Source organism: Melanerpes formicivorus, unplaced genomic scaffold (assembly GCF_026170545.1).
Source record: "Melanerpes formicivorus ecotype bairdi unplaced genomic scaffold, bMelFor1.0.p_v2 SCAF_64, whole genome shotgun sequence".
Taxonomy (NCBI): Eukaryota; Metazoa; Chordata; class Aves; order Piciformes; family Picidae; genus Melanerpes; species Melanerpes formicivorus.
This window is the reverse complement of record NW_027142416.1, coordinates 2,360,692-2,388,025: the sequence shown is the minus strand read 5'-3', so window position 1 is coordinate 2,388,025 and position 27,334 is coordinate 2,360,692. Positions and strand designations below refer to the sequence as shown.

The 27,334-nt window shown below is 43.4% G+C and overlaps 1 protein-coding gene across 1 annotated transcript in view; it reads left to right on the top strand.

Moving 5' to 3' along the window:
* The window catches only part of NAV3 (neuron navigator 3), a 247,750-nt gene extending 224,245 nt beyond the window's left edge, over positions 1-23,505 (top strand). The window contains exons 13-24 of the mRNA XM_068162432.1: positions 4,075-4,228; positions 7,160-7,334; positions 10,774-10,871; positions 11,518-11,613; positions 12,254-12,422; positions 13,131-13,366; positions 13,902-14,056; positions 14,922-14,993; positions 15,584-15,780; positions 16,452-16,570; positions 18,028-18,231; positions 20,758-23,505. Of these exons, the coding sequence (XP_068018533.1) occupies positions 4,075-4,228; positions 7,160-7,334; positions 10,774-10,871; positions 11,518-11,613; positions 12,254-12,422; positions 13,131-13,366; positions 13,902-14,056; positions 14,922-14,993; positions 15,584-15,780; positions 16,452-16,570; positions 18,028-18,231; positions 20,758-20,877 (1,795 nt within the window). The 3' untranslated portion in view covers positions 20,878-23,505. The remainder of the gene's footprint in view (positions 1-4,074; positions 4,229-7,159; positions 7,335-10,773; positions 10,872-11,517; positions 11,614-12,253; positions 12,423-13,130; positions 13,367-13,901; positions 14,057-14,921; positions 14,994-15,583; positions 15,781-16,451; positions 16,571-18,027; positions 18,232-20,757) is intronic.
* Positions 23,506-27,334: the final 3,829 nt, after the last annotated feature.

The window sequence follows — 27,334 nt, the reverse complement described above, 5'->3', positions numbered from 1 at the left end:
ATACTTTTTTATGTGTAACTTTTTATAAAAGCTCATTATTTTTATATGCCAAATTTAGGAGTTTGGCAGCAAATATTCCCACATAAAAATTCATAGAGTCATAGAATGGTCTGGGCCAGAAGGCACCTCCAAAGGTCATCTAGTCTAATCCCTCTGCAGTCAGCAGGGACATCCCCAACTAGATCAGGCTGCCCAGGGCCTCCTCCAGCCTCACCTTGAATATCCCCAGGGAAGGAGCCTCAACCACCTCCCTGGGAAACCTGTGCCAGGGTTCCACCACCCTCATAGGAAAGAACTTGTTCCTGACATCCAATCTGATTCTACTCTGCTCTAGTTTGAAGCCATTGCCCCTGGTCCTGTCCCTGCAGGCCTTTGCATACAGTCTCTCTCCTTCCTGTAGCCCCCTTCAGGTACTGGCAGGCTGCTATTAGGTGTCCCTGGAGCCTCCTCTTCTCCAGGCTGAACACCCCCAGCCCCCTCAACAGAGGGAACAGAGCTGCTCCAACCCCCTGATCATTCTCGACAGTCCCTGATGGGTCTAGACAGTGCATTCCTGCCTTTTTCCAGAGCTGTAACCCCACTCTGCCTCATTTTTATGTTATTTGAAGCTAGCTTTCCAAGGCCTCTTTGTCTATCCCATCTTGAGATGTACTGAAAAAGTCAAAAAGCAAATAACAAGCAAATGGATACTTATCTTCTCAGCTGACCAAGTTGTTGTACAAGATAACATATTCATGTAAATAAAATTTTATTTCTTTCTTATTTAGCTAATACATCAAATCAAGAACTCACAGAACCACAGAATCATTCAGGTTGGAAAATACCCTTAGGCTCCCCAAGTTCAACCATTAGTCCTACTCTATAATGTTCTCCCCTAAACCATATCCCCAAGCACTACATCCAAATGATCTTTAAACACATCCAGGCTTGGGAACTCAACCACCTCCCTGCACAGCACATTCCAATCCCTGACCACTCTTGCCCTGAAAAAATTATTCCTAATGCCCAGTCTAAATTCTTATCATAATGTTTCAGAAATCTCCTACTATAGCCCTTTATTAATTCTTACTCACCTTTAAACATTTGTGCATGTTGTGAATTACATTAATTGTTTTCCTTCTTCATTTTTCCATTTTTTTTTTATTTGCCCTGAACATTGATGAGGGAACAGAGAACCTGCTCAGCAGGTTTGCTGATGACACCAAACTGGGAGGCCTGTTTGAGACACCTGAAGGCTGTGAGGCCATTCAGCAAGACTTGAACAGACTGAGAGTAGGGCAGAGAGGAACCTAATGAGGTTCAACAAAGACAAGAGCAGAGTCCTGCACCTAGGCAGGAAGAATAAGCTGCAGCAGGACAGGCTGGGAGGTGATCTGCTGGAGAACAGCCCTGTGGAGAGGGACCTGGGAGTCTGGTGGATAACAAGTTATCCATAGGACAGCAATGTGACCTGGGGCACAAGAAGGCAAATGGGATCCTGGGGTGCATCAAGAGGAGTGTGTCCAGCAGATCCAGGGAGGTTCTCCTTCCCCTCTATTTTGCTCTGGTGAGACCTCATCTTGAGTACTGCATTCAGTTTTTTGCTCCCCAGTTCAAGAGGGACAGGGATCTGCTGGAGAGAGTCCAAGGGAGGGCTACAAGGATGCTGAAGGGACTGCAGTACTGCCTGGAGAGGAGAGGCTGAGAGCCCTGGGGCTGTTCAAATCTGGAGAGAAGAAAAACAAGAGGGGATTTAATAAATGTTTATAAATATCTGGGGGCTGGGTGTCAAGAGGGAGGGGACAGGCTCTGCTCATTTGCTCCCTGTGATAGGACAAGGAGCAATGGGTAGAAACTACAGCACAAGAGGTTCCACCTCAACACAAGGGGGAACTTCTTTACTGTGAGGGTCACAGAGCACTGGAATAGGCTCCCCAGAGAGGTTGTGGAGACTTTCATGGCCTGTCTGGATGCCTTCCTCTGTCACCTGCACTAGATTCCATGGTCCTGTTCTGGCAGGGGGGTTGGACTCAAAGATTTTTGGAGGTCCCTTCCAACCCCTGACATCCTGTGAACTTCTTCATCTTCTCCATTTGCTTACACTTGAAGTTTTATTCTCTACCTGAGTCTCATGTCCTAAACCATTCCCTTTACTTTCTTCCAATTGCATCTGTTTAACACCTGTGTATGCAGGTCATCTCTAGTCTGGGCACCAAAGAAAAGGCAGTATGATCCCGTGGACTACAAACATAGATCCTGGTAAAACTGAGTGTGGGGCATGGAGTTGTATACCCAACGGCTGACCTGAAGAGTGCTTCTTCCCCAAAATGTATTTGCATGCATTCTGTCAAACAAAAGTTGACCTCTGTTTCTTGTTTGTAGATTAGTAGTGATAACCCCAACAATAATAATTATTATTTATTATACATATTAATAATTATAATTTATTTTATTATTATACATCTTAAAAATATTTATATTGTTCTGCAAATATTAACTAATTTTAGTGACAGTGATCAAGAGCAAATAGCATTTAGTGATTTGACTGAATATGCTTAGTGTAACAATGTAGCTAAAAATTCCGTGGCTTGTTTGTTTTTCTACTGATTCTGTTCTCCAGGAAGTCTAGGTCTGGTGATGACAGAGGCAAAACAGCCTCACATGAAAACTGGGCCACTGTGGGTCCCTGAGCCAGTCATATTTTGGTGGTTTCTCACAGTATAATGGTTTCTTCCTTTAATATTAATGAAAAATGATCACATGGTGATTACTTTCAATCCAGCCTTTAAAGAAAAAAAAAAAAAACACGTCAGCCATCAAAATAAAAAGCATTACAGAGCAAAATCTTCTAGATGATGAAGTAAAGGGCTGCCTCTTTGTGGACTGTTCATAACAAAGAAAACAGTATCTAACAGATAATAAATTGCTGTACTCCAATTTCATCATCATCACAGAATCACAGAATCACCAAGGTTGGAAGAGACCTCAAAGATCATCAACTCCAACCTGTCACCACAGACCTCATGACACCAAGTGCCACGTCCAATCCCCTCTTGAACACCTTCAGGGACGGTGACTCCACCACCTCCCTGGGCAGCACATTCCAATGGCGAATGACTCTCTCAGTGAAGAACTTTCTCCTCACCTCCAGCCTAAACTTCCCCTGGTGCAGCTTGAGACTGTGTCCTCTTGTTCTTTGTTGCTTAGGAGTCACAGAATCACAGAGTGTTAGGAGCTGGAAGGGACCTGGAAGGATAGTCCAGACCGACCCCCCTGCCAGAGCTCCAGGAGCACCCAGAGCAGGTCACACAGGAACACATCCAGGCAGGGCTTGAATCTCCCCAGAGAGGGAGACTCCAGAACCCCCCTGCTCCAGGGTTCTATCACCCTCACAGGGAAAAAAATTATTCCTCCTGTTTCCATGGAACTTCCTCTGCCTCAGCTTCCACCATTGCCCCTTGTGCTGGCATTGGGCATCACCCAGCAGAGCCTGGCTCCAGCCTCTGGGCACTCACCGTGCACATCTTTATCAACAGCAATGAGGTCACCTCTCAGGCTGCTCCTCTCCAAGCTACAGAGCCCTCAGCTCCCTCAGGCTCTCCTCCTAAGGAAGATCTTCCACTCCATCATCCTCATGGCTCTTTGCTGGAATCTCTCAAGCAGTTCCTTGAGGTCCTTTCTGAACTGAGGAGCCCAGAACTGGACACAATACTACAGATGTGGCCTCACCAGGGCAGAGTAGAGGGGGCAAATCATAACCTTTGCACCTAGGAATTAAGGGTGAAAATCAATGGGTTATATGCACTCAAAAAACCCAAAATATTCTGAATATATTTGAACAACTTTCCTTTGCCATAGTGAAGTATCTGACAAAACTGGAAAGGTATAATGCAAGCTGATCATTGCATCTGGAGAGAATTGCTATTTTTTCTTTATTCAATTCACAATTTGAGCTTTTTCATATTAATTAACATTTTTCTTCACTCCTAGGTATCACCAGCAGTGAGCATTTTCTGTACCATTGTGTTTAGTACTGATGCTGCCTTGGGGGAGAACCTTCGTCTAATCTCCTGCTTGTTTCCTGCTCCACTTTAGGATCTGCGAGTGCACAGAGGCAGAGGCTGAAATTATTCTTCAGCTAAAAAGTGAGCTGAGGGAGAAGGAGCTAAAATTAACAGACATTCGTCTTGAAGCCCTCAGCTCTGCACACCATCTGGATCAGATCCGGGAAGCCATGAACCGCATGCAGGTTAGTGCAGCAGCTGGAGTGATGGCAGGGGTGCACACCAAATGTGTGCCTGCTGTATTTTCTTTCCCAATACTTTGTTCCAGGTACCAAAAAAACTGTTGGTAGAAAGTAACTCACTAGATTGACACAACTTCCTAAGGATACAGAACACAGAATTAACCAGGTTGGAAAAGACCTTAGAGATCATCAAGCCCAACCTATCACCCAGCACCATCTAATCAACTAAACCATGGCACCAAGTGCCTCATCCAGGCTCTTCTTAAACGCCTCCAGGGATGGGGACTCCACCACTTCCCTGGGCCGCGCATTCCAAAGGCCAATCTCTCTTTCTGGGAAGAACTTCCTCCTAACATCCATCCTGAACCTCCCCTGGTGCAGCTTGAGACTGTGTCCTCTTGTTCTGGTGCTGGTTGCCTGGGAGAAGAGACCAACACCCACCTGGCTACAACCTCCCTTCAGGGAGTTGTAGACAGCAATAAGGTCTCCCCTGAACGTCCTCTTCTCCAGACTAAGCAATCCCAGCTCCCTCAGCCTCTCCTCACAGGGCTGTGCTTCAGACCCCTCCCCAGCCTCGTCGCCCTTCTCTGGACACATTCAAGTGTCTCAATGTCCTTCCTAAACTGAGGGGTCCAGAACTGGACACAGGACTCAAGGTGTGGCCTAACCAGTGCTGAGCACAGGGCAGAATGACTTCCCTTCTCCTGCTGGCCACACTATTCCTGATCCAGGCCAGGATGCCCTTGGTCTTCTTGGCCCCCTGGGAACACTGCTGACTCATGTTCATCTGCTGTCAACCAGTACCCCCAGGTCCCTTTCTCCCTGGGTATTGAGTATGAGAAATGTTCACCTTAAGAGATACATAATCCCTGCCCAAAGGACATTTGTTATCTAAAGCCCATGACTGGGGAAAGCAACAAGACAGACCATCAGATCATTAATTGATCTCTAGAGAGCTTTCAATCCTTGGGCCTGGGTGGCGTGTGGAATATATGTGCTTACTCTGTCATCATTTCTGAGTCCAAAGCCAGTCATGCCTTGTTGAAGCAAAGAATGTAAAATTGAACTAAATTGTTATACCCAGCATCACTAAAATTTCATTGCATTATCTTTTGACACCTCTCCAAATCCTTCCTTAACACACTTTTCTTCAGATTTTTCCTTTCATGAGGCTGAAAAGAAGCAGAAATAATGGCAATGTTAAGCAGGGGAGCACTGAGCTTTATGGAACTCAAGTCTGTTGCCCATGTCCGTGTGCCTAGTATCACATCCACACAATGTGATATGGGTCCTTTAGTAGATCTGAGCTCCTTTGGAATGTAATGAAGAACTTGTCCATAAATAGGGGTTCAGTTGTCAAGGCATAAGTAAAGTATTTTATCTGGAGCCACTAAAAAGTATTCAGGAAATGTAAGGGATTGGATCCACTAAAAAGTATTCAGGAACTGTAAGGGATGGAACACAGTTAATGGTGGAGAACAAGACATTAAGGCTTATGGGCTGGTCATATGCTTACACTAACCTATGAGTGCCTATATCAGGTGTAGTCCCTGCAGTAGTCACAGGCCTCCAGAGTTGAAGTTCACCAAAGCTGGTCAGAAGCAGCTAGTTCAGATGCTGTCACTGGTAGCCACCACTTCTAAAGTGCTCCCAAAATGACACCCAGACACCTTGGAGTTGCTAAAATCTGATGTTTTGCAACAGTGATGAGGATTGGGGGGAGGGGGGGGGGCGGGGGGGGGGGAGGGGGGTGGGGAAGTAGGATTTGTGGGAATAATATATGGATACTGTGTGTTTTCAAAGCACCTTAAAAATCTAAAGCTCAGCTGAATGTGTAATGCAGAATAGATGGAGATTGCGTGATTCATTTCACCATAGCCTCTGATTTGAACCCCAGGCTAAACTGTTGCAGTCATCCATTACCATCCCTCGCTGTTTGGCTGGTTTGTTCCTTCCCTTTCACTGTCTCCTTACCTTTGCCCATATGATCTAATCTTTTTGTAGCTGTTGCAGGGTTGTTTGTTTGTTGTTTGGGTTTGGGTTTGTTTTTTTTGCAAGGCTATCCCTTATATTTTTATTCTTATAATGTAGCTGTACAGCCTTCAAAAGAGAATAAGACTTTTAGCAGAGTGTCAGTGAAGGTGGAAATAAATGTGCTGTGCAAAACCTCCTGCGAGAATAAGTAGTTGCTTCGTACCATGATTTGTGAAGCAACTGGCAGCTCCATTAACTGGTACTAGGCTGTTCTCAGGATTTACTGATTCATCTGTCTCTCTATGTTGTCATCAAAGACAGTTTGCTGGTTTTTATGTGAACAATTTCATGTTTGAATGATCAAAAATCTCTTATCAGACAGCAAGAAGAGTTATGAAACAAACCATCAGTTTCTAATTGTCCATTTTTCCTTTCATGTCTCCTCTGCAAAGTTGCTGCTTGCGTTTTGCATGCAATGTTTTGCATGTAATTTTTCAGTGACTTTAGAAACATTGATCTGTCCAAGAGTTTAACAATAATTTTCTTACCTGGCAATATAATAATTTTCTTACTTGGCAATATAAAGTAGATTATAAAACAGAGAATAGCTCAGGAAATTCTCACCACACTTGTAGTATGGTCAGATGTACAATAAAGGCAGAATCATAGCATTGTCAGGGTTGGAAAGGACCTCAAGGATCATCTAGTTCCAACTCCCTGTCTTGAAAACAAAAGCTAAAGCAAGGTTATAGGGTTTTCTTCCCCCCTTCATTTCAGAATTGAAGACAATCCAGTTTTCACAGGCAGTATTATACTTACAATATATCGTACTACATCGTGCCATGAAGGCTGCAAACTGCAGGCAAGCAGCAAGCAGCCAGCACCGCAATAGCTGCCTCCAGCGGTTTTCCAAAAGAATAATCTCCTGTGCTTTGATGTTGATTTCTCTTAAATCACCAGAATGAAATTGAGATACTGAAAGCTGAAAATGATCGTTTAAAGGCAGAGACTGGAAATACTGGCAAGCCTGCCCGGCCATCCTCCGAGTCTTCGAGCAGCACATCATCCTCTTCCTCACGGCAGTCACTAGGGCTTTCTCTGAACAATTTAAACATCACTGAATCTGTAACATCAGGTAAATATATTTTGCATGCATACATGCCTCAGCAATTAGCAAGTGTGGTGGATTTAGGAATTACCACACACACACACACACATTAATTTGGAGAATTACCCCCAAAATAAATCACCCGACTAGCTCAGGTGGTTTTGGAAGCAAATGGAGGTATATTTATAAGCAAACTAAAATCTCTTATAACAAGTGTGCCTGCAAGTTATGAAAATTCATAAGACTTAAGTAAAAATCAGATATACATTCACTGGTTGAGATGAGGAAGAATGTTGGCAGCAAATTCTGAAAATGTAGATTTGAGAAGGCTCTGGATGACAGTAGCAGACTGTTATGTTTGCTTAGTTCCTACCTGGTTTGTAACACTCTTTGATCTTCAAGTTCACAGTTTACTTGAAAAGAATAATAAATAGATGGATAGATTGGATAGATAGACAGATAGACAGACATACAGACAAGTAGATAGATAATAGATGGATAAACAGATAAATAGATGGATGGATAGATAGATATATTCTCTTTTGCCTATGGGATAAATATGAGCATAGTACATGAAACTTCATTTTTGTTGCTTATTGATCTTTTATCACTCAGCTTCCTTAGCTTCAAGTCATATATGCAGCTGGGGCAGAAATTGGTCTCAGCTTTACCCCTTACTCCTTTTAAATGCTGTATACCTGGGTATAATGGGTAGCCTGTGTTGGACCAAATCACCATTTACCACAGGAGCCAAACCCTGCCTGGCTTATTAAACAGTCTCATTGTCTTCAGTGAATGAGAGAAAGCAAGAAGAACTTTGGACTGCCTCCTGAACATTAACATTCAATTATTTTCCATGCCATAGGGTTTATGATAATAAGGCCTCTACACTTGTTTTGATAATGTAGCCAAGAAACATAACTGCTGTCTGTAACATTAGAACCAGGAGCAGAGCAGAAGCAAAGCAGCTCTCGTTAACATAGACTCCACACAAAGAATAATGCAGTTTCTGGAAGCAATAAAAATGTGGCTAATAATTGTAGAAAGAGTCTAGGCAAGAGTACAGCTGGGAATGTGCCAAGCTGCCTGAGTATAATTTGGATTGGCAGTTAGTGATATTATCTTTCCAGACATTGATATATATTGATATTTGATTTTTTTTCTTCTGGTTGATACCAGATTTTGTATGCAAATAGGTACTTTTAAACAATTATTATTATCCTGATTTATTTTATGTCAGGCTTAATTTTCAGAGTGGATGAGCCTGGATTGGGCCTCAGTATAACAAGAAGTGTTGCAGAAACAGGGCGGGGGGGGGGAAGTTTAACCATGGTTCCTGCTCACACATCCACACACACTTAAAATAAAACAAAACTAAACCCAGAAGATTATTTTTTTTCTTTAATGGCAGTTGCAGAATCTCTTTCATGAGCAGCAGCTATTAGCTTTGTCACTTGGCATTAACTCTGTCTTGATACAGGAATAAACATGTAGGAATAAGAAGAGGAGGAGTCTGAAGAAAAGGAGGAGAATAAGATGAGAGAAAAGAAGCAGGGAGAAGAACACAGGAAGGTGAAAGATAACAAAAAAGAACTAAGATTAATAGAATCATCAGGAAATGTTTAGCAAAAGAACAGAAGAAATAAAAGCTGAAAGAAAAAAAGGAAGAGGAGGAAAGGGGGGAAAGGAGTAGGAGAAAGAAGAGGAAGACTGGGAGAAGTGAGTGGACTCAGTCTTAAGGGTCTTTTCCAAACTACAGGAAGCTGTGATTCTATAAGAATGATGCTTGTGTTCTATAAGCTTTACAGAGTTTTCTGTTGTTGGTTCTAAATGTCCTTCTAGCATGCAAAGTAACTACAAAGGGATGAGAAATGAAAGAAATAAGAGTGCCTAATGAGGAGTGGAGGATTTAATTTGATTATGACTCCAGCCTTTCTGATCATTTGAGTGTTGTTTTGTTGCTCTTAGAAAAGTGGAATTTTTTACAGAATACAGAATTAACCAGGTTGGAAAAGACCTTTGAGATCATCGAGTCCAACCTATCACCCAACACCATCTCAGCAACTAAACCATGGCACCAAGTGCCTCATCCAATCTCTTCTTGAACACCTCCAGGGATGGGGACTCCACCACCTCCCTGGGCAGCATATTCCAATGGCCAATCTCTCTTGCTGGGAAGAATTTCTTCCTAACATCCAGCCTGAAACTCCTCTGGTGCAGCTTTCCTAGCCACAAAGAAATTCCTCATTCCTGAAGACTTATGGAAGAACATATTTAAAATGGCTGCATGAGGGTCATTTAGAGATTGAAAAAAACACACAGGAAGATCAGGTACATTGTAAACTGCCCTCAGATGAACACTGACATCAGGGAGACTCTTAGGGTTTGTCAAATATGCCAAAACACGAGGTAAATTAATCAAAATATTAAGTGTTGGTGGCAGGAGAAAAGCCCACAACTGTCTGCCCAGAACAAAACAAGCATGGATTTGTTTGAGCTCATAACAGAAATACATTTGCTCAATTAAAAAAAAACCAACCAAACCAAAACCAGAATAAACAAACCAACCCCCACAAAAATAACCCCACAGCACACTCCACCAGAAAAATCTACTTTCTGATCTGGGTGTGTTTTCAAACATTTTACATGAGGACTTATTTCATTATATATTCATTGAAGTTCTATTTCTAAGTCTTCTGTGGTTTTGCTTTGAGCAAGTGACTGAATCTTACTGGCACCTCATTTCATTTGGGTGAACTCTGACGTCGTGCAGACTGTGACATAAAGGTGATGCGCTTTTTTTTTTTCAGTCACCACAATAAGAAAGAGAGGAATTTAAGGTAGTGGATTAGTGTGTTGGCCTGTGAAAAAGATGCAAATCCATAATCTATCCTAATTTGAAGATCAGTTTAAATGCCTAATGGTGAAGTCTGTGAGAGAACTTCTAGAGGAAGACAGCAGTTTTATCCCTTGAATATAGCTGCAGGCTCAGCCTTCATTAGGAAATAGATCCTCCTGCTTTCCTGTTGTAGGAGTTAGTAAGGAGGTAGAAACACAGGCACAGAGCAGATCAGAATCACTCTTTACCTCAGTGAAAAATGAGACTTTTCCTCAGAGGAATGACTGAATGCAGTCTCTCATATTCTGAAGGACTGCAAAGTAATTTTCTAATGGATATTGTTTGTGAGCCTGTATATTGAGAGTAAAAAAGGACTCTAACCATGCCATGTGAACAGAAGCTAATGAAATGAGCTGGAAAGAGAAATTAAATTATGTTTCACTTAGTGACAAATGCTTTCATGTAAGGATTTCATGGTTTTCTCCTTAAAATGTTCTAAAGAGCACGGTAAGTGTCCAAAGATAGAAAATGTTTGACTGGAAAACCCATTGAACAAATACTGAACTGGTTGTATGAATGTAACTGCTATGACTTGTCAGGTTGATGACTTCCCTTCTTTTACTGCAGATATTTTGTTGGATGATGCCACTGATGGAGCACCCCACAAAGAAGGTCACAGCGTGAAAATTTTAGTCACTATAAACAAGGGCTATGGTCGAGCCAAGGTGAGTTCATTACCCAAAGGTCAAGGTGCAGAATTGTAGCTCAGGAAAGTCTTGCAGGACTGTAGCTCAACTTATTCCAGTATTTTCAGCCAAGAAACAAAGGGAAGCATCCAAAAAATAGCAGCAGCTCTCTTCTGTATCATCCATGCTCAATACGATTACCACTCTCCATAGCCTAATGACACATGGCCTCCTGCCGTTGAGGTGGCTAAGACACAACCAATTCTCAGTTAAGTAGTAGGAACTTGTAGAACTTGCTGTCTTCATTTGAAAGTTATTAGATCTATGCCTTGGACCCCTTTAAGGTGCACCTGTGAATATGCTGCTGAGGTAATCAATTTAGAACTGCATTGTCATGTATTTATGTGCTGAATTAGAGAGTAATATAAATACAGTGGAAGTTTTATTTACCTTCAGCACTTCATAAGCATAGATGCCATCAATATGCAGAATGACACACTGAATATCCTTCCTTATACAGATGCACCAAAGTGGTATTATCTCTACCTATTTCTGGCACAGAGATGATGAGCAAAGTTGTAACAGCACATTCCAAATAATTTTTGTCACTGGGAAAACTGTGGATCTTCACAGAAAGCTCATTGCCACCCTTTTTAGTCCAGTTTCCAAAAATCTGTCTTTGTAGGATCAAAAGCCACATACATATCTGATAGGATCAATTGGAGTCAGTGGAAAAACAAAATGGGATGTTTTAGATGGTGTGATCAGACGTCTCTTTAAGGTAAGACACTGAAAGATTGATATTCATTCCATTTTTTGTATTTCTGTTGGTTTGGCTTGCTAAGTTTTTGGTTTGACATACAGCTAGCACCACTATTAAACTTTCATTTTAATATGGCTGTGACATGGCAGATTGATCACAGACTCCAATATGATAACTGAAGACATTTATTAGAACATCTGGGGGCCTTTTATACCTGCCTGAAGATCGGTGTTGTAACACACTAAAGTTACAAAGATCAGAGCTGTGTCACTTAGCTCATTCTAACATTGACATATAGGTAAAGATAGCAAGTCTTGCAGCTACACTAAAATAACAAACACATTCCTTTTGCTAGTCTAAATTGTTTCTGCTTTCTTATCTGCAAGATCAGGACTGTCTTGGATAGTAAATTTTCTTATACATCAAGTAAGCTTTGAGCTTACTTGCAGAGAGTCATCTTTGTTTGTTTCATCTGCTCTTGCTGTTCCAATCCCCACATGGCTGTCTCTTCTTTTTTTCTTTTCCATGATTGTAGGCAGTTCTTTACTGAATGTGACTGCAAGTCACTTGTCAAGTGGCTTCACCTGGACCAGAATATTTTTCAGACTGCTTTCATTCAATAACCATTTCTATGTCTTACGTTTTCATATCATTTCAGGAATACATTTTCCGAGTGGATCCAACTACCAGCCTGGGTTTAAGCTCTGACTGCATTGCTAGCTATTGTATAGGGGATATAATTAGAGGCCATAGCCTAGAAGTGCCTGAACTGCTGCCTTGTGGATATCTGGTTGGAGATAATAACATCATCACTGTGAACCTGAAAGGTAAAACCCCGAGAATATTTTTTGCAGATACTGTAGAGTTTTCACTGCAGTCCTCCATTCCTTCATTTTATTTTTATCTTTTTTTCCTTATGCTTGACCATTTTGTATTTTGTCTCCAGTATGAGGACTCATTTATCTCACAAATGACAGCGGGGCAGCATTATGAGGCAAATCTAAGAATATCTCCGTCCTCTGCCTGCCTGACAAAGCACAGAAAAGTAAAAATGTCTGAATAACAGGGGAAAGAAAAGAAAAAACAACCCTAAAACAGATTATGATGAGAAACATTTATGCCTTGCCCAGTTCCAGTGCAAAAGGTGTACGGATGTTCTGTTGGAGGGGGGCCTTCAGAAGAACCATGTGTACATTGTTCCAACAACCAGTAAATCCTATGGCTGTCACTTTGACCTTTTTTTTGTCAGGGTTGACTGTGGTGTCAGAAACACACAGCTTTGCCTCAGTGAGCCTTCTCCTCACACTTAGTTTGATTTCCACCCACCTCATCCAAGCACCACTGTTGAATTTTCCAGCCTGGTGAGAGTACAGAAGCATTTCTACACTCATGAAACCCTTGATAGGAATTTCGCTTAGACAGAAGAGTCTTCCCTTACTTTGAGCATAACACTCATGGCATCAAGTGTTGGGTCAAGCCAATGGCTATTTTATCCAGGAAGAAGACAGTCCGTTTTTCTTTTCTTCTGTTTCCAGGAGTGGAAGAAAACAGTCTGGACAGTTTTGTGTTTGACACATTAATTCCTAAGCCAATTACCCAGCGGTATTTTAATTTACTGATGGAGCATCGCAGAATTATTCTGTCGGGACCCAGTGGCACAGGAAAGACCTACTTAGCTAACAGACTGGCTGAATATGTTATAACTAAATCTGGCAGGAAAAAAACTGAGGATGCAATTGCAACTTTTAACGTGGATCACAAGTCAAGCAAGGTAGGTAACTGCTGAAAAGGGGCAGTGGTGGAAGCTGAGGCAGAGGAAGTTCCATGTGAGGAAGAATTTTTTCCCTGTGAGGGTGACAGAACCCAGGAAGAGGCTGCCCAGAAGGGTTGTAGAGTCTCCCTCTCTGGAGATATTCAAGACCTACCTGGAAGTGTTCCTGTGTAATGTGGTATAGGTGATCCTGTTCTGACAAGGGGGGTTGGACTGGGTGAGCTTTTGAGGTCCCTTCCAGCCCCTAACATTCTGTGATTCTGTGAAAGAAATGTATCCACCAAATAGGAATGTGGCTGCTTCAGTCACTTGCCTTATGTTTAATGGCATTGTCTTTCCTAGCACATGGCTAGAAAAGCATTGACCTATCTCAGAAGCAAGTCTTCCTGCATGTGCTGATCCAGCTGAATGGTCTGCAGTTGGGAAGCTCTGTAGCAGCCTCTTTATCTTTCTGAGAGTCTGTTCCACTGAAATCATATCGATGGTTTAATTAGGTTAATCTTCTCTTGGTTTTGTTTTCATTGTTCCACTTAAGGATCTGCGACAATACCTAGCAAACCTAGCTGAGCAATGCAGTGCTGACAACAATGGTGCTGATCTCCCTGTGGTCATAATTCTTGATAACCTCCACCACATCAGTTCATTAAGTGACATCTTCAATGGTTTCCTCAACTGTAAATATAATAAATGGTAGGTAGAAACCTTTCTCTCCCCTTTCAGACACCTTTTGCAATTAAAGCAGTAACACCTGCTAGTTTCTTTGCAAAATAAAATGTCCCAGTGTAAACTTAAGACTTCCACAGACTGCCAGCAAAGCCCTCATGCTCTTGAATACCTTGAAACCTCTTCAGCCAAGTGCTTGAGTTTCTTCACTTTGTTTATATAACTCCCATGGATCTCATTGGGGTATAAAAGTACCACAGAATTTAAGAAAGTACTTAAAGGCTTGACCGAGTTAGAGTCTTAGCCCTTTCACATGTCAGATCACACAAGCTCATTAGCACCAGGAGGACAGCTTGAGGGAGAGCGAGAAGAAATTCACTTTATAATAGTGGAATTGGGGTAGTTGTGAATCCATGAAAGATGCTGTGCAGAATTTGTCTTGTATTTCCTGCAGCTTTCCTGCAGCACTGCATTGTTGGCTGTCCTTCATTGCCAAGGAAGAATAAAAATAATGTGTCCTGGAACTTCTACTGGCCTGTAGCAATGTCATCATAGGGACTTCCCTTCATAAAATCCCTGCATGCTAAGTCTTGATTATGAGGTTCACTGGCTCTGAAATGAAAACTCTCAGCATACAGTAAAATTATGAGGAGCATGAGGACAGTCTTGCCTCATTTATTTCTGTATTACAGATAAGTACTAGTAAACCACAACTGTGCACAAAGGGGAATCATACAAGAATAAACATTTAAAAAAGGTTCCTTAGAAATATTTTAAATCTGAGATGTCCAAAAACTCTCAAAATTGGCCTAGTGCAGAGAAGAAGACAGACTATTCTCTGCATATCTGAATGGATTCTCCCTCAGACAAACTACTACTTTTTCCTTTTCAGTCCCTACATTATTGGAACTATGAACCAGGGAGTTTCTTCTTCACCAAACCTAGAGCTGCATCACAATTTCAGGTATGTCCACTCAGTATGTACTGTGGCTGTCTCTGCACAGCTCCATGCTTCCTAGCCCAGTTCTTTGACAAACATTGTTCTTGTGTTTCATCACAGCAAAGTACACTGCAACAGGCTGCCCAGGGGGGTTGTGGAGTCTTCCTCTCTGGAGATATTCAAAACCCTCCTGGATGCATTCCTGTATGACCTGCTCTAGGCGACCCTGCTCTGGCAGGAGGTTGGACTGGATGAGCTTTTGAGGTCCCTTCCAGCCCTTAACACTCTGTGATTCTGTGAAAGTATTTTAATGTCTGTCCCTCTCCTCTATTGACAAGTCTCTCATTATGAGTATCTTGCTAAAGGTACCAGGAAGGTACCTCTAGTCAGTTGCTCAAGACAGTTGCACTCTTGAATTCCAGTTGTCTTCAGCAGTGTTTTGAATTTCTGCTGAAACCTCTAATGATTGTGTTGGAGCAGTGGGAAGTTCATGGGAGCAATTTAATACCTGCTCACTAATGAGACTCAGAAGGCTATGACATTCATCTGTGCATGTAAGAGGAAGTGATGTGTTTGCTATTCCTTGTTAGCTTACATTTATCCTTTCTACCCAGGTGGGTGCTGTGTGCTAATCACACAGAGCCTGTTAAAGGTTTCTTGGGCAGATATTTGAGAAGGAAACTGATTGAGACTGAAATAGAGAAGAACATGCGCAATAATGAGCTCATGAAAATCATTGACTGGATCCCCAAAACGTGGCATCATCTCAACAGCTTCCTAGAAACGCACAGCTCTTCAGATGTAACCATTGGTGAGTCCATTGGCAGAGCGGTTTGATTTGAGGGGATGCAGGCTGAGCCTTTTAGAGGTTTTGTGGAGGGTATATTGTGGTTTTGAAACTTGTCATCTCTCAGTGAGATACACAACATCAGTGTGGGGAATTTGCCTGCTTGCCAGCGAGGTTGACATTACACCAGCACATTTAACAAGTGAGTATTTATTTCCTGGTATTTCTGCCTTGGTTGATAAAGACTTGCAGGTAAATGATCATGGTTTTTACAAATTAAATGTACAAAAAAATTAGCTCAACAGCAACTTTCTTAAGCTTTTTCCCCCTTTTTTTTTTCCCTCCTGCTTTCACACCGTTACCCTAATAGAACGGCTCAGTCAGTCAGTTCAGGAAACTAGCAGGTGGGAGATACACATAGACCTGAAATGGTCTGGTGGAGTAGCTGTGGTAGCAAAGAAGTCATCTTCTCACATAGCTTTGCCCATAAAACTTTCAACTGTTTGTCAGACCCTAGAATTGGATGAAGTGATACTAGTTCATTTTTAATAACAGAAGACTGATACCTCCTTTGATCTAGTCCTCTAATAGCATCTTGCCTTCCGTTTGCTCCGATACTACTCTTGATTCACTGAGGATTACTTTTAGTGTGTTCCCCACTTCTACCTTTTTTAACATACAGTTTGATTTCTCAGGTCCCCGCCTTTTCCTCCCTTGCCCTATGGATGTTGATGGCTCTAGAGTGTGGTTCACAGACCTCTGGAACTATTCACTGGTGCCATATCTTCTGGAAGCTGTGAGAGAAGGACTTCAGGTATGTCCAATGATGGTGACTTCACCACCTCCCCGGGCAGCTCATTCCAATGGGCAATCACTCTCTCCATGTAGAATTTTTTCCTAACCTCCAGCCTAAACCTCCCCTGGTGCAGCTTGAGACTGTGTCCTCTTTTTCTGCTGTGGGTGCCTGGGAGAAGAGACCAGTCCCCACCTGGATACAACCTCCCTTCACGTAGCTGTAGAGAGCAAGAAGGTCTCCCCTGAGAGATAATTAGAAATTCCTGGAACGAGACAGGTGGAAAATGCCTTTCTAGCTTGGCACATTGCAAACTTACTTGTCAGACATACTATTTTACAAGCCCTGTTGCAGATTCCAGAAAGGATTTAGTGGCTGTTAATCTCAGAGGAGAGGAAGTGCTGCTCAGAGTTAGTCTGCTGCCTTCCTGAGAAAAGTTTCCCCTTGGTTTATTTAGTCAGATCCCTGTTGTAGCATCCTAGCCTCAGTGAAGGGCAGAAGGAGTCTGAGTATCTCTGTACGTAATACAGAGAACTTGGCTGCCCAACCTGGAGTTGTGGATTCAGCAAATGCCTGGGAGCAGGTGTTGCAGTGACAAGCACAACTCATCTCCCTGGCTTTAGCACTAATATCCTTCAGTGTTTTCCTCCCTTTAAGGATGCAGCCCATCTAACTCCTCCAGGAGTGTATGCCTTGCTAATATTATACTGCTCCTTGGATTATGTGAGGCTGCTTGAGCTGGGAGAAATCACAGAAAGCCCTAGTGAATGGCTCCCTATCCAGATGAGTCATTGTCACAGCTAAAGGAAATCTGTAAAACAGCAACCAAGGAAGGGCCTCTTGTTCAACATGTTGCTTATGAACAACAGTGTGGAGAAGGGTGCATTTTAGTGAGGAAGCTACCAGACCTCATAAACTTACAATATTATCAATGCTGCCTTCCTCCGACCTCCTTCCAGATTTGTGAGCATGTTTGTGCTTCGTAGTAAGGAAATGTATCCTCTGTGAACATCTCTTAACCTTGTGAATGATCTCAAACATGAGGTGTGGACAGACATCTGCTTCTGTATCCCATTCTGCTAGAAGAGAACAATCTGTATTGGCATTTCTTAATGCAGTTCAACCAAAATCTGATCAATATGAATGTTTTAGATAGATCTAAGTTGATTTCACCAATACACCTTAAGCAAATTATCTAAAGGTCTCATTTCACATTGCATTAAGAACTTGCAGCTCCCACCATTGCCTATAAGTGTCACTGTTTGCAGAATGCTTTTCAGCTTGCAAGTACTCCACATATTGAAGGAGTTTTAATGGAGATGAGGTCTTTCGAGTGCCTTATTATAGCCAAATGCTGAGCACATCTGAAAACAAAACACTTGCTAAGATAGTTCAGAGGTTTTTCATTACTTTTGTCTGCTGTTACAACTGGTACTGAAAACTGTAGGATACTAACCTGTGTTATATCCACAATACAGATGTATGGTAAGAGGGCACCCTGGGAAGATCCCTCCAAGTGGGTAGCTGATACCTATCCATGGAGCTCTGCATCTTTACAGCATGAATGGCCATCACTACTTCACTTAAGACCAGAAGATGTTGGTTATGAAGGTTATGCATCTGCAAAGGAAGGGACAACCTCAAAGCATGTTCCACAGAATGATACAGAGGGAGATCCCTTGGTAAGATTTAAACTTTGAAGAAAAGCTTTTCAGCATGTGTTTGACTACCATGTGTTAAATTGTACACTGTACAATAAAAACAAGGCACTTGTTCCAAAATGGGCTTTAAAGTGAACCCTACTAGAATTCATTTAAAAGCTTGAAAATAAAAGGAAAATCTAGCTGGAGATCAGGTATCACCATTATGTTAATACATCCCTACCTTGTTTGCATTTCCTTTCTGCCCAGAGATGTATCTGGTCTTCATAAATGTAATGTTTGGGTACCACGTTTCAGCTACTTATTACTCAGTTTATTCTACAAACACCTTTCCAAGCTGGGCAGTCCTTCATCTACCTTCTATAAAGGAAGGACTGAGAAATACATTATCGTCCCTGTCTATCACATTCAGTGGAAATGCAGTTTAGACAGCCATCCTTAAGATATTGGAGCAAAGCTAGGAGTGGGCAGATTCAGACTGGACATTAGGAAGAAGTTCTTCCCCATGAGGGTGGTGAGACACTGGAACAGCTTGCCCAGGGAGGTGGTGGAAGTCTCATCCCTGGAGGTTTTGAAGGCCAGGCTGGAGGTGGCTGTGAGCAACCTGCTGTAGTGTGAGGTGTCCCTGCCCATGGCTGGGGGGCTGGAACTGGATGATCCTTGAGGTGCCTTCCACGTCTGACAATTCTATGATTCTATTTGTAATTCATAACAAATAATAACAAATTCTTAGATGCTTTTCAGTTTAGATTATCCACTTTATATTCATCCATTTCTCAAGAGTATCATTGCTAACATTAATTGAAATTATTTCACAGAGAGAAAGAAAGATGTTTCAAGGTGGTTTGGATGTGGTGCTCGGGGGTATGGTTTAGGGGTTCTGGGTTGGACTTGGTGATCCTGAGGCTCTTTTACAATCTGAATGTTTCTGTGATTCTGTGGTGGTTTGACCTATTATTTGGACTGCCAGTGAGTGTCTTGACCATGCTCCCAATACATATGCATGATCTCCACTAAGGTGAAAATTCCTGAGCAGCCCAAGTTCAGTGTCCTATCACTCTTGTTCCCTGCACACTGTGATCAATATCTATAACTGACTAAACATCAGAAGCTAGAGCTTTGTGAATGGAAGGTTTGCCTCTGCCTCCAGTGGAGCTGGAGGACAGACAGGCACTGTGCTTGTGGACACAAGACATGTCACATGCAGCCTGTATTGGACAGTGAACACAAATCATAGAACTGTTAGGGTTGGAAGGGACCTCAAGGATCAGCCAGTTCCAACCCCCCTGCCATGGCCAGGGACACCTCACACTACAGCAGGCTGCTCACAGCCACATCCAGCCTGGCCTTAAAACCCTCCAGGCATGAGACTTCCACCACCTCCCTGGGCAACCTGTGCCAGTCTCTCACCACCCTCATGAGGAAAAATTTCTTCCTAACATCCAATCTCAATCTCCCCACTTCTAGTTTTGCTCCATCCGCCCCAGTCCTATCACTCCCTGACACCCTCAAAAGTCCCTCCCCAGCTTTCTTGGAGCCTCCTTCAGATCCTGGAAGGCCACAAGAAGGTCTCTTGGGAGCCTTCTCTTCTCCAGACTGAACAGCCCCAACTCTCTCAGTCTGTCTCCATAACAGAGCAGCTCCAGCCCTCTGCTCATCCTCGTGGTCCTTCTCTGAACACCTTCCAGCACCTCCAGATCCTTCTTGTAATAGGGGCTCCAGAACTGGATGAAACCTTCAGCAACAGCTACATGATAGCATTAACACTGTTCAATGCCTAGAGAAGACTGCCAGTTGAAATCAGAGAGATGTAAGGATTGCTGAGCAAACTGGAAAGAGGGGCTTAACACACAAGCACCCCAGAATGCCTCTTCCTCTTTAGCTGTTCATTGCCTGACTTTGGGTAATGACAGCATATTTATTCCTTGACAAACACTAAAACAAAGTCACTATTGCTTGCAGCCCTAAGCATGCTGGCAGAAGTGGATGATCCTGATCATTACACAGTTGGACATAAAGTGTGCAAGTAAATTTCTAGGGCTTAATGCTGCTTTTTGATGATTTTTTCCAGAGTGGGTTTCAGGTCCTATTAATCACCAAATTATGTGAGGAGTCTCCTTTTTAATGTGTTAGCCTGATTCAGTTTATTTTCAAAGTAGTGTGTCTACGCCATCCAAAAATTATCTGGAAGCCTGACTGTCTCCAAATATAGGTCCAGATGTCCAGCTGTGATATGGCTTCTTCCTCTGATGCTGTTAGCAGCTGCAGCCAGTCTCACCTCTGAATTAAAGAGTTATCAGGCAGCTCCATTGTATCCCTCTTGCTCTCTGGACCTTTAAACTTTGATTTAATGTCCAGAAGGTGATGAAAAGGGTGCCAGGAGGAACTGCTGATACCCTGCCCTTTCTGAAATCCTTTTGTGTGGTCCTCTCATCGAGATGCCAGCACATCTCCTACAGCAAGGGAGCTTAATTAAATTTTAACATGGCCACTGCAGCATTAAATGAGATGAGATGAAATTATGTAAACATTGCTTTCTCCTTTCAGATGAATATGCTAATGAGGCTTCAAGAGGCAGCCAACTATTCGAGTGCACAAAGCTGTGACAGTGATAGCACCAGCCACCATGATGACATTTTGGATTCATCCCTGGAATCAGCTCTCTGAGAGGGACAAACCTTGGTGGAGGATTATGATAAAATCCGTTGCCACTAGACCACTGCCACTCTTAAAGCAGCACGCCGAGATCCCTGGTTGAGAATGGTGTGTCGTAGGTAGGCAGGAGAGCTAACTGCAAAATCAAGAGGAAAAATTGAAGTGGAAAGCTTGAATTACTTTAATTTTAAGGCATTTCAAAACCTATGGAGTCAAGTGAGACTCCATTTGTCAACTGGAAAGGGCCCTAGACTGAGGGCATCTAAGCAGATTGCACACGTGTTAGCCAAACTGGATTTCCCCGCCCCCCCCCCCCCCTTTCCCTCTTCCTCTCTGTCTCTGTTTCTCTGTAGAAGTTTACAGTGCAACTTCTTCTGGTTTGTTTGGTTTGGGGTTGTGTTTTTTTCCTTTCGTTTACCCTGAGGCACTGCATGAACAAATGCGGTCTTCTAATTCTCTTCTAACCTCTGTTGTGCCACATGGTGCTGGTCACAGGACTGCAGTGGTGTTTGTATGCTACTGCCCCTTCCAAAACGAGTCAAGGATGATGATGGTAACTCAGAAAGCACAAACAGTGTTGTGCAATCACCAGAAAACATGACTGTGATATGCTGGATAAGTGCCAATTTAATTGTAACTGCCATGGTCATGGTGATGCGCTCCATCAAGTTTTTAGTACACGACTCACAGGTTTTATAAAGTTCTTTTTACCACAAAGGTCTTTTTTAACCACCTGTCCACTCCTTAACAACGGTTTTCTACCAATTATTAGCCAACACTGATGAAAGGCTTTTTTAGGGCTTCATTTGTTTGAGCCTTTTCAGTGAAAGAAGGAACATTTCTTATGGTGCTGTCTCACTGCCTTAAACCAGATTTCTAGACCGGTTTTACAGTTGGTTTGATTCCTAAACCATTGGTAATTGACACTGTTTTTTTTCTTCATTTACTAATGAGAAAAGGTCAGTTAACACAGTAGCCTCACCTCTGTATATCCTGATTTTTTAAAGCAATGGACAGGAGAAAGAACAGTTGCTATATAGTATTTTTATCTTGTGAATAGATTGCTCTGCCTACCCTCAGAAACACACAAGGAACCCAAACCCACTTCCACTGCCACCTAAATGCTCAAATCAGTTTTTGGCCCCCTGGAATGGAGTTTTGTTTTTTCTTTTGAGGATAGGTATTTTGAATCCTTATCCAGCAGAGCTGGATGCACTTGATGCAGCATGAGCACAAATGTATGGTTTGGTTTGGTTTTTTGTTTGGTTGGTTTTGGTTGTTTTGGTTTGTTTTGGTTTTTTTCCCTTTTTCTAGTTTTTAGCATGTTGTTTTGATTGCTATTGTTGTACATGAAGAATTCAGCATAAAAGAACACTGAAGCAGTGATGTCCACTGTGGAAGAGGAAGAGTTTATACTGTAAAAGTGGGTTGGTTTTGCACAGTCTACCGGGTGGGTATTGTAAATATTGGAGAAAAAAAAAAAAAAGAAAACAAGAAAAAGAAAAAAAAGAAAAAAAAAAAGAAAAAAGGAGGAAAAAAGTGAAAAAAAAAAAAGATAAAAACCTTTTTAAAAAGGAGGAAAAGAAATTTGAAAAGGAGAAAAAAATTTAAAAAGGAGAAAAAAAATTAAAAAGGAGAAAAAAGTAAAAAAGGAGGAAAAAAATAAGAAAAAAATTTAAAAGGCAGGAAAAAAAGAAAAAGAGAAAAAAAAAAAAAAAGCCTTGCACAAATGAAATTGAAAATAAACAAACAAACAAGCTTGTATTTTATTCTGTTGGTGTTAAGAGATGTTTCACCTGCTGAGATTTCCTGTGTGTTGCAAACAAATACAGAATGCAGATCTTCAAAGCTGTTCTTACCTGGTGTGTTTGTCCTGTACTTACAGTTGTTACAACTATGCAGGAGCTATCCATGCTACAGTCAGCATGTTACAATATCTATATGAAGCCAATACATTGTGTGTGGGGGGCTTAAAGACCTGCAAATAAGTTTGAAGTGCATATTGTGACGGCAGGCCGCAGCCAGATCGCTTTCCAAGTGCTCAGAGTAATCCGAAGGCAGAAGGTTGAAATAGGTGCATATGAAAAACAGAAGGTACCCAAGGGCTTTGGCATTGTGTAGACAACTTACTGTACACCTCCATGGATGTTACCTTCGGGCTGTGTATTTGGTGCTATTAACTCTTCATAGCCACCCTGGCTGTCGAACAAAAGATCAATCGGTGCAAGTTTCCAAAGGGCGCTGAGCTGTATCGCTGAATCTAGAGGTTCCTACACGGTGCTACTGCCCGAATACAACTCCAGCTAGTTTGATGCATGTAGGGTTCAGTCAGACCACCACCATGCCCCCAAGTCTGGATCCATTTCTGACCCACACACCTTGCCTGACTCAGGGAGAGGAAAGCTATCCTGTCCCTGTGCTCTGAGCAAGCCCAAGGAAGTTTTCCTGCCCATACCTAGCAAACACACACCGCTGCAGACACGAAACTTCCTGCAATACATCTCAGTGAGTCCACCCTCGTTTACAACCCAGACCTTGTTTGTGAAACATTTGTCTGTACACATTTTATATTTTGTACATTTTTGATGTAACATATCATGTAAATAGACAGAAACAGTGAAATAAATCATCTGAAAAGTTTTGTAGTCTTTGTAAAGCCCTGATAATAAGTATTTGGTGTCATCAGACTTAACTGGATAATGTATTTTCTATTGGTTTATTGTTCCTCTATCTTGCAAGCCAGCTTGCATAGAGATTTTTCTTTTTTTTTTTGCTTTTCTTCTACTTTTTTTTCTTTCTTTTCTTTTTCTTTTCTTTTCTTTTTTTCTTTTTTTTTTTTTTCTTTTTTTTTTTTGCAGGTGTGCACACTGTATCTGTCTAAATTATTACTTTGCCATTAAAGTGGAATTATTTATTGAAAACACAGTCTGGTGTTTTTGCAGTCAGGACCACTGAATGCTTAGATATTGTTTTAACTTTATTGACGACCTTGATGAAGACACAGGGTGTGTCAGCAGTAAGCTTGCAGATGACACCAAGCTGGGTGTCAACGTTGATCTGCACCAGGGTAGGGAGGCTCTACAAAGAGACTTGGACAGATCGGATCCATGGCCAATGTTAACAGGAGGAACTTCAACAAGGCCAAGTGCCAGGTCCTGCACTTGGGGCACAACAACCCCAAGCAGTGCTACAGGCTTGGGGCAGTGTGGCTGGAAAGCTGCTGGCAGAAAAGGACCTGGGGGTGCTCATGGACAAGCAGCTGAAGAGGAGCCAGCAGTGTGCCCAGGTGGCCAAGAAAGCAAATGGCATCCTGGCTGGGATCAGCAATTCTGTGTCCAGCAGGAGCAGGGAGGGGATTGCCCCCTGGGACTCAGCTCTGGGGAGGCCAAACCTCAAGTGTTATGCCCAGTTTTGGGCAGCTCAATCCAAGAGAGATGTGGAGGTGCTGGAGCCAGGGCAGAGGAGGGCAAGGGAGTTGTGAAGAGCCTGGAGAATAAATCTGATGGAGAGTGACTGAAGGAGTTGGGGATGGTTAATGTGAAAAAGGCTGAGGGGAGACCTCACTGTATCTCCTCCTAGGCAAAGCAGAGCAGCCAAGATCGGAGGAGAAGATAGAAAAGGAATGAAAAGGGAAGTGAAATGTGAAGAGCTGTTATCATACAGCTTCTCTTGTTCCAGACATTTATCCAGTGAATCTGTTTAGAATAATGTTTTGTTTTCCTTTTTACACCCAGTATTGATTTATTTATATTTTCCTACTTTTCTGTTTGAAATCTGCAGTTAACTTTTAAAGGCATAGCCTAAAACTACCAATCCACCCCTTCTAAACAATTCCATTGGCTGCTAATACTGTCCATCTAATCTAAAAGAATATCTACAATGAGTAAATGAAGTTTGCAGTCCATTCTGGCTGTCCTCAGATGTAGATGATTCAGAAGTCCAAAAAACCAGGAAACAAGAAAACAGAACACAGTTTGTCTCTCTGCAGACGAAGCAAAGAAAAGGAACAGAGACTCTCAGGTAACTCAGGGCTCTCAGGGTTTGTGCTCTGTAGACTCCTCATGGATTCTTCCTTTAGGCACGATGTTGTATCTGTACAGCACTCTGAAGTTAAACTCTCTCAGCTGAAGTTAGATTTCTTTGTGGAATACACTGAATGTCACCATTCTCCTGCATTACCCAATAAGTGTGACCAGAACCTTCAGCAGAAACCACCCCTGGGACAGGTTTAGCCTCTCCTGAGGGAGAAAATACCCAAAGAGTTTTACCTAACAGATTCTTTTCTCTAACAACAGGAACTCTATCACCTTCTACTTTCTGTAGCAAATCTGAACGTGCAGGTCCAGCTCGGTTCACTGAACCTCTACTATTTACCAGCCAGGTTGCTTGTGCTAAATGTTTTTCCCAGTTTTTCAAAGATCCACCCCCCATGGCTTTAAGAGTGGTCTTCAGCAAACCGTTGTAGCGTTCAATCTTCCCTGCAGCTGGTGCATAGTAGGGAATGTGGAATATCCACTCAATGCTGTGCTCTTTGGCCCAGTTCTTTCCAAGGTTATTCCTGAAATGAGTTCCATTGTCTGACTCAGTCCTCTCTGGAGTTCCGTGTCTCCAAAGGATTTGTCTCTCCAGACCAAGAATGGTGTTAGGTGCAGTTGCATGTGGAACTGGATGAGTTTCCAACCATCCAGTGTTTGACTCTACCATAGTCAGCACATATTGCTTACCAAAATGAGAATGAGGTGGAGTGATGTAGTCAATCTGCCTCACCACACTGCCCCTCTACCACAGCCACCCCTGAGGGCCCCCTCCCCATGTCCTCAGCTCCCTCCGGTGTGCTCTGGCCAGCAGAAAGGCTGCAGATCTCCAGAAGCAGCCACAGAGCTGCACCTGAGCCAGCTGCATGCCTGGGTTCCTCGGCAGCTGGCACAGGATCCAAACCCAGAGCTGCCTCAAGATTGGGGGATGGGGCCACAGCTCCTAGAGTTCAACCTGGGGCACACGTTCACCCCTCCCATGGGCATGGGGCACTGGTGAGGGCACAGGGCAGGAGGGCCACACATACTAGGCACAGCCATTCCAGCAGGCCTGCTGCATGGCATCGATGGTGTAGTGCAGAAACTCGTGGGCATCCTCCTGCTTCTGGAAGCAGAGGTGCTGGGCAATGTCTGCAGGAGGGGCAGCAACCAGCCTCAGCATCTGCTGCAACAGACACAGCTCCTCCCTCCTTCCCTGTTCCCACTCAGCCCAAATCTGTTCAGATTGCTGAAACTGGGAACTTGACCTGATTGCAGCTGGTGAAACATGGAAGGGACACAGTTTCAGGTGGGCACAGAGCTATGTTGGCATGGTGGCAGCAGTAGCAGGGTGCTGATGGTGACTGATGCTGGCGGGGGTGCGAGGGGACAGGTGTTCTCCACCTTCAAGCTGGGCATCTCCATCCTCAATGGGGGCAACACAGGTGGGGAGATGTGGCCAGGTGTTCCCATGGCCATGTGTGCCACCATGTCCTCATGGCCATGTGTCCCCATGTCCAGGTGTCTCCATGTCCTCACATCCCCACACATGTCCCTATTTCTCCCCCAGAAAATGTTGGACTACCTGAAGAAGCAAGAGGTCAGCTTCTTCCAGAGCTTCCAGGCCCTGATGCAGACCTGCAGGTGACATCTTGGGATTCCACCATGGGCTTCAAGGTCCCCACATGGGCTTTGGGGTGCCACCACGGACATTGGGGTCTCCAGATGGGCTTTAGGGTCTCAGCATGTGTTTTGAGGTCCCCACATGGGCTCTGGGGTCCCACCATTGTCACTGGGGTCCTACCATGAGCACTGGTGTCCCATCATGGGCGTTAGGGTCCCACTATGGGTTTTGGATTCTTTATATGCGGTTTGGGGTGGGGCTAATTAGGGTTTGTGGAGCTAATTAGGGGCTGGGGTAATCAAAGCTGGGGTCCCTATAGGAGCTACAAGGCTAGGGGTTTATATGATAGGGCCTATAAGCTCTTCAGGGTCTCTAGGTCTGGGGGACATTATGATGGGGTCTCTATAGGGGCTCAGCAAGCTCTATAGGGTCTCTAGGACTCTCTAGGAATTCTACAGGGGCTCTAGAGGGGTCTAGAGGGGCTCTATAAGCTCTACAGGGTCCATAGGGGCTCTTTAGGGCTCTGAAGGGGCTCTATAAACTCTGTGAGCTCTATGGGGCTCTACAGGGTCCCCAGGGCTCTATAGGATGTGGGTCACTGGAAGGGGATCCCCCCTATTTGGCCTCTCCCCTGCTTGTCCCCAGTCACCCTGGCCTTACTGGCTGCCACCACTCCCTGCTAAACCCAACTGCCACCCCCTGGGGTCACCCTTAGGTGTCCCCTCTGCCACCCCCTGGTGTCACCCAGTCTCACCCTGGGGTGTCCCCATGCCACCCTGGTCCATCAGTGCCACCCTTGGCTGTTCTCCTGCCAGCCTCGGGTGTCCCCACC